The sequence below is a fragment of the Centroberyx gerrardi genome, chromosome 5 (genome assembly GCF_048128805.1).
Source record: "Centroberyx gerrardi isolate f3 chromosome 5, fCenGer3.hap1.cur.20231027, whole genome shotgun sequence".
Lineage (NCBI taxonomy): Eukaryota > Metazoa > Chordata > Actinopteri > Beryciformes > Berycidae > Centroberyx > Centroberyx gerrardi.
The window spans coordinates 31,205,025-31,212,524 of NC_136001.1; the positions used below are offsets into that span (position 1 = coordinate 31,205,025).

At 43.2% G+C, this 7,500-nt stretch overlaps 1 protein-coding gene across 5 annotated transcripts in view; it reads right to left on the bottom strand.

Annotated features, from left to right (window-relative positions):
• Nucleotides 1-7,500, bottom strand: part of epha8 (eph receptor A8) — a 76,845-nt gene that overhangs the window by 50,939 nt on the left and 18,406 nt on the right. For all 5 annotated transcript variants that reach the window (XM_078283693.1, XM_071917349.2, XM_071917347.2 and 2 more), the window contains exon 2: nt 6,027-6,091. In XM_078283693.1, the coding sequence (XP_078139819.1) occupies nt 6,027-6,091 (65 nt within the window). The remainder of the gene's footprint in view (nt 1-6,026; nt 6,092-7,500) is intronic.

The following is a 7,500-nucleotide window of genomic DNA, read 5'->3' on the forward strand; positions in this document are numbered from 1 at the left end:
AATCAGGATCAGGTTAGTTTCCTCTCCTGTGAATGATCAGGAAACCAAACAGTGTTGATGTCCAGCGTTCTTGTCTTTTTACCGGATAAAATCAAAGTAGTGGGAATACCCAGAGAAAACATCTGGTCAGCTCAGTGCCCACGTCAACTGACAAGACGACGACTAATTGTGATGAAAATTAATCAGGGAATGCAGGGGGAATTACATTTTTTAATAATTCTACTAAAATCTAATATTTAGAGGGTTCCCATTTATTTTTTCTGACTGGTAACTGGAGATATTATTACTAAAATTGAAAAGTTAATTCATTACACTACTCAGTAGGGGGAAAAATGATGACATTATTGTTACTGCATGCACTAAAGCCTGCTGTTCCTGGATCGACCTGCACAGCCATTAGAAAAACTCACTGTAAAGAAACAGAAGTGGAAGGCATTGTCCATGGACAGCCATATGGAAGTCAATGTATGTGTGTGTGTGTGTGTGTGTGTGTGAGAAAGAGAGAGAGAAGAGAGAGAGAAAGTAAGGGGGAGTTGGAGAAAGAGTTAGTAATGGCTACAGACTCTGGGCTTTTGACACTTCAGCTCATCACCTGCTCATCCACATCATGGTTTCCACAGCCCACGTTAATCATCACACACACACACACTCGCACCCGCACACACACACTGTACTGTCAGCTGTATCGATTGTGGGGTGGCCGGTGGATGAACCTGTCATGGCCAACATAGATCGGACTGGAGGATAATGAAGTCTTCCTGCCCTATCTGACAGGCCCTGAGAGAGAGAGAGAGAGCGGGAGAGAGAGAGAGGGAGAGAGAGACAGAGAGAGATGCTCCTGGGACAGCCTACGGGCGTCCTATCCATTGCCTGAATAAATTGGATGGAAAGAAGCCCCTTGAGTGGAAGACGTGATCTGTCATGATGTCATCTAAACGAACACCCATAGAGGGAGAGCTCAGGGTGCTAATAAAGGCCCCTAACACACACACACACACACACGCACACACACACACACACATGTGTGCCCTCGACCGAACAGTAAATACAAGCTGACACTCTTCAGCTATTTTCCCAGACACATTTTAATCCAGCTGTAAAATTACTAAAAAAGAAATGTCGCTTCCTCTTTCTTCTTCCCTCTCTCTCTCTCCATCCTTTTCCATCCATTTTCCACCTATCTCTTCTCTCTCCACTGGCTGGTGCACCGGCACACACACACACACGCAGCTTGGTGATGTTTCTCTCTCGCTCTCTCGTTCTTTCTCCCCTTCTCTCCATTGAGTCCAGTGCCATGATTTACCGGCGTGAACATTACAGGGAGGATGTTGCCGGTGCCTAAATGCAAAGAGGCTTTATCTGACAAGAATAAAAATAAATACCTGTCCAATCTGTGGAGAAGAAATGCCCCCCCCCCCCCCCCCCCCCCCCCCCCCCCCCCCTCCCCTCCCCCCTTGTCTCTCCGTCTGAAAGCGATTTCACATTCAGGAAACTGTATATGGTGACAATTTTAATCCATCTTCCTCCGGCGTGGACTTGACACTTATTCCCCTTGTATTCCCTGTGGGCAACCTTTCTATCTCTCTCTCTCTCTCTCTCTCTCTCTCTCTCTCTCTCTCACCTTTGCCTTACTCACTCGCTCACACTGACATGCCAGTTCACCCCCTGCACAATACCTCAGTGTAAAAATAACACGACTGAACTCGCAGATAAGAGCACAGCCGGTGGACTCGAGCCATATAGATTTTGATACGTAATAGTAAGTTTCGCCTGATTTCGCCGAATCCAAGCTTCTCACCCGGTATTGCGGATCGAGCGGGGGACGATTGTGCATAAGTAAGTCACTCTCAGCTCCAAATTATAAGCATGAGATAATCGTCAGGTGACAGACAATGTTTTCCTTTCCGTTGCAGTTGTATTTTCTCGACCTAAGACCATCAAAGAGCTACTGCCGCCCGGAGCACAGAGCTGCTGAGAAACCGATGCTGCTGGCATGGCACATTCATAACACTGCAGACTGTCAGGATGGCAAAAAAAAAATGACCTGGGCTGTGTCCCTATGTGTGTGTGTGTGTGTAGGAATGAGAGAGAGAGACAAAGAGAGCAAGTGGGAGTGAGAAACTGTCATAACATCCATTTATCAAAGACCCCATGAGGCCTCAACATTGTCGCTGATGCCTCTCTCACACACACACACATGCATATAAGTATGTATATACCTATATCTGTATACACACATATACATACTGTATATACTGTATATGTCCAGTATATACAGTATGTATATGTGCGTATACTGTACATATACATATTTATATACAATCTAAAGCTCTTTTTATGTATACATTCTTTACAATCACATCATAAATAGTGGTTACGTTCATATTTCTGCACCATCATCTCTATATTCACCTAGTGTAAGCAACTACACATGGCAGGTTCTTTTTGACCGCTAACTTGAAACCAGTATAAGTTCATTCTGGTATCCTGGTTCCAGACTCCTGAATTGCGTCCTGCCCACTTTTTGAAATTTGTCCAGCGATTCAGAGAGTCTGGTGTTGCTCTAGTCAACGGCTTGTTCTCGCACGGAGAAACAATCGAGCCAATCAGCGCCTTTGCAGACGGGACTAAAGTTTGAACCGTTTGTGGCATTTCGGCAGAATAGATTTGTCAAAATCAACGACATTCTTGGACATTCTTCTCTGAAGTAACGTCAGGTACTTCGTGAGGTAAGCATATCATCCCATCCCTACTCATTAGTGATTGGTTTGGGGAAAATCAACCCCCCCACACAGAAAACGGCTAACTGGAGGCAATCTCAGGCTAACGAAAAGTGGTAACGAAATGGCCGTTCAGTCTGAATATAAGGCTAACATTCTGGAGCAAAATGACTACTAAATGTTGTGTTTGAGGGTGCAGATAGAGGTTTTTGAGGGGAAATGAATTGGGATTCTTTCGGTTTCCATCAGGAAAAAAAACAATGTAACCGACAAAAGGACTCTGCAATAAAGTGCTGTTACTGGTCTGAGAAGTGTGCTGAAGAGGCTGATTCAAGTTGGAATTAGGAAAAACTGGCAACTGTGTTTGCAGAAGATTCTTTGTCACAAGTAAGTAGATCATTTTCTTATTTTTCTCACACATTGTAGCTAAGAGGAACTTAGCTACATTAGCTATGTCTGCTTTAGCCATCCTAACTAACTTAGCAAGCTAACGTGAACCTTGTTGTGCCGTGTTAGTTAAGTTGGCTAAAGCTACAACTCACATTAGCTACCACGTTAACTGAATGCCAACTAACCTAAATTATATAGCTGACTAAACCTACTAATATTTATCCATCCATCTAGGTTAGATGAAGTGGCATTTAACTCTCAAACACAACATTTCAAGTTAGTGGTCACAAAGAACCCTGAAATACATGCGTTGTTCACACTGTGTGAATTTCACGTTCAAGCTTGTTTAACCTTCCTCAAATCCTTGTAATTAAATACAGGATCCGCATAACCTTATGTAACATACCGCTAATGCCACAAAGCTGAGCCTCAAAATCAAATAAATTCATGCAAACATTTCACATACAGCTCAGAGGACAAAAAGTCTCTCATCAAGTTAGGAGTGAATATTTCTGGCATAGCCAACTGAACCGAGAAAGTGAAACACTATCGTCTTCGTTTATGTAATCCAGATGTGATAACGTGGACCTGTCGATACCGAAACGCCTGGCTTCCCATGCTGAGTTACACAGAAGGGGGAGTCATTTCAATCAAAACTCAAAGCCAGTTCTTCCAGCTCTTTCTGAGGACTTGAGAGACAAATCCATCTGTTCTTCCTGGCCGGAGTTCAATCACATCCCCTTCTGCTGTGCAGGGCCGGAGGTGGGTTAAATGTTTCTACCACTTCGCTGACAGGGGGAAGCCGGGAACACTGTGGCAACTCACCGCTATAAAGATCACGGTGGGTGTCCTAATTCATCACCCCGGGCGTCATCATGTGGCATTACAATATGCTAATATAGCGACGCCGTGCCCTCCCTGTCACCTCGCTCTCCCTCTTTCATCTTTCCCTCCTCCTCCTCTTGGTCCTCCTCTTCCTCTCCCCGGGGTTTGCGCTGTGCACCATGCTGCTGACATGTGGGTGGGTGGGTGGGTGGGGGAAGCGGGGAGGGATCGACAGTTGATGTCGGAGCTGATGTTGGAATTACGTGAGCGTTGCATGTCGTCGTCTTGCTGCAACGGACAGTGTCTAATTAGCCTGCGGTGTCACTGTTACAACCGGGGTCCCATTTAGTAAGCGATATGTTCCCCCTCGACTGGGACGTCACGCCACTAACACGCCTTCACATGTGGGGGGATAACAACTCGAAGTCGCTTTGGGGTAGGAATATGTGCGGGTGGGTTTCCAAAGAGATACGAAGATTACCCAGCGTGTAACAACATGTCGACGCTGACTAGATGCTGATTGGACGGCCTGCAGTTAACAACCCATGCTAATATAGTGGCAGAATGAAAGTTGAGATGATGTCCGTAGTCCTGGACTTGGATTTGAGTCCCAGTTTTGACAATTTTGACAATCGTGACTCGACTCACTTGTGCTCGGACTTGAACTTGAACATGGGACTCGATCATCTCATCTTTTCAGCGTTACCCTAAATGTGTTCCTGATGATCTGATTGGTTAACAGTACAGGCCTACATGTCCACAGAGGCTGTGAAACAACACAACCACTGATAGATGATGCAACATATCGGAGAGCATGCGTGCCTGGGAGTTAGATCATCACTAGTCAAGTGATCCATCATGCATTGTGAGCATTGCTTACATGGATTTTATAATAACTGTTGTGAAATGTAGTGCCAAAGCAAAACGTGTAAAAAGACAGTCAACAGGAACAGGAAAAGAATGTTATGGATTACTTGAACTCAAACTGGTTATTCTGACTTGAGTGCTAATGAATTGAGACTTGATGCAGACATGACCCTGTTCACTTAGACTTTTATATATTGGCACGATCTGCTTTGTCAAAGCCCTGTCTCTTTTTTTCTCCTATCTACAATTATTGTTAAATAACAATTGGTATTCGTACTATTTTCTTCATTCCATCGGCATAAGTTTCCTCCGACCGGATTTCGGTGTTACACTTGTTGAAAATGAAAGGTTTAATAAGCATAAAGAAAGCAAATCACTTATCCACAATTCAGGGACAGGACTAGTTTTTTTATGTCAGAATCTGCTTTGTTCGCTTTCCTTTATTTGCTAGAAGCGTGACTTTGAGCCCTGTTCAATACAATGGCAGTGAATGGAGAGAGAAAAATACACTATTCTCCAATCTCCTCTCACAGAAAACAGGAGCAACCCAAGGTAACATCAGTGTAATATTAATTTTAACCGTGCTGCTACATGATATTGTGAAAATGTTCTGCTGGTTTGGGTTGATGTTCAACTTTGCTCAAGTCCCAAGTCAGTCTCAAGTCAAGTCCCAAGTTTAAATGTAGATTACCAAGTCAATGCCAAGTCTCAAGTCTAAATGTAGAACAGCAAGTCAAGTCAGAACAAATCAAGAGTCCAGTATCAATTTAATATCTTAAAGAAAACTAAATATCTAGGACTTTTCAATGCAATATGGTTTTAATAGGATAAAAACTTGGTAAGAGCATCATGAGTTTGATTTCTATAATCAGTTTCAACTTCAATAAATTCAATCATTCCATACAAATTCAGAAAACAGAATTTAAATTCAGTCGTCTGCTGGAACAAATCTCATCACTTTCAATCTAAGTCATTTACACAAACACAAGATCTCAAGTCAAGACTTTAGAAACCTTTTCAAGTCATCAAAGTACAAGTCAGAGTCGAGTCACCAGAACCCAAGTCAAGTCTCAAATATTCTCTTCATGCATCAAGTCTCTAGCAATTCAAACTCTGACTCGAGTCCAAGTCATGTGACTCGTGTCCCCACCTCTGCTGTGCACCCTTGATAAATTCCTCAGTGGGCTATTTGTTCATCTTAAACTCTTATGTTAAGTGTCTTACCCCATGCGACGGGTACGTCAGCCAGCCCCAGTCTCCTGTGATCGTTGTCGTGTCCAGAAGATTCACTGCAAAGGGAGAAAGGAAAAAAAAAGAGGATATAAGTGATGAACTTTAAATGATTGTTTTTTCCATCCCGCCCCATCTACCCTGTCCTTCATCGCTGTCCTCTGTGTGCAGTGACACCCGGCAGAGTCACACACACACACACACACACACACACCTGTCTGACAGGTGTGACAGATGAGGCGGGACGGTTGTCACGGCAACTCTGAGCTGGGTGTCACAGCGTGTGATGTCACCTTGACCTGGCTCACCCTCTGAGCCCTCGGAGCCAGGACCTCAGAGATCCAAACTCAAAATAGAGCAGAACAGAACACAACGTTTACTGTAAAATGATGAAGGGTATAAAATGGATGGTTCTGTTCCTCAGTTCTGATTGGTTGCAATAAACACACACCTGTGAGCACTTAGCAGTTCATTTGAATATGAATGTGCCGACTGGAAATCACGGCACGTGCTGCTGCGTGTGTGTCGCTTAGCCGCGTCTTTGTTTAGCTACTGTTCAGGAACAATATTGCTTGGCAGAAGAATGTCATAACTCTTCTGATCCCCGTGGGGAGACCGGGTCATTGCAGCAGCCATAATAATAGAATACAGAAAAAAAGAGAGAATATAAATAAGAACAGAGCAAAAAGTGAGTATTAAATAAAAGAAGAATGAAAATGTGAACTATAATATACTGTATGTGCAATATAGCAGCAGATTACAGTGAGACTATAATATGAAAATAGGGGAAAATATGAAATAACATTTAATTATTATTGTTTATGTATCAATTAATAAATACATAATAAAATATTTGAACATTTGACAAGAAATTTAATTTGACATGAAAATGGTCACATTTAAAGACAGTGAATATAAACTATCGCCATCTTCAATCCAAAAATATCAGTAACGGTATTGGCCATGAAAAACCCATATACATAACATACATCATTTAGATTTGACACTGTCTGTTTAAAATGCCGATCAAATAAAAGCCTCACTCCAACAACCACCTTTCTCTTGGGAAAACCTGGTCGTTTTGGTTTGGTTATGCAAATAAACGGCTGATCTACAGAAGAAAGTTTGACGGTAAACACAGACGGAAACCTGCGAGAAGTCTGAGTGAGCGGATTCTAAAAGAAAGAGGGATGGAAAGACGAGGAAAAAGGAGGATGGAGGAGTTAGTGAGCCAGTAATTCTCCCCACTGGCGGTTCCCATATCTTCCAGTCGAGCAGGTGTCTGTGTGTGTGTGTGTCTGTGTGTGTGTGTGTGTGTGTGTGTGTGTGTGTTTGCAGACCCCCTCTCAACTCTAGCACTTCCAGCTATGATGATTTCTGCCCCAGGGTTGGTTGTCAGGCAACCAAGTGATGTTCCCCACATTAGAATGAGTTTATCAAAACACTTCACATTTCCCTTCATCTCCCC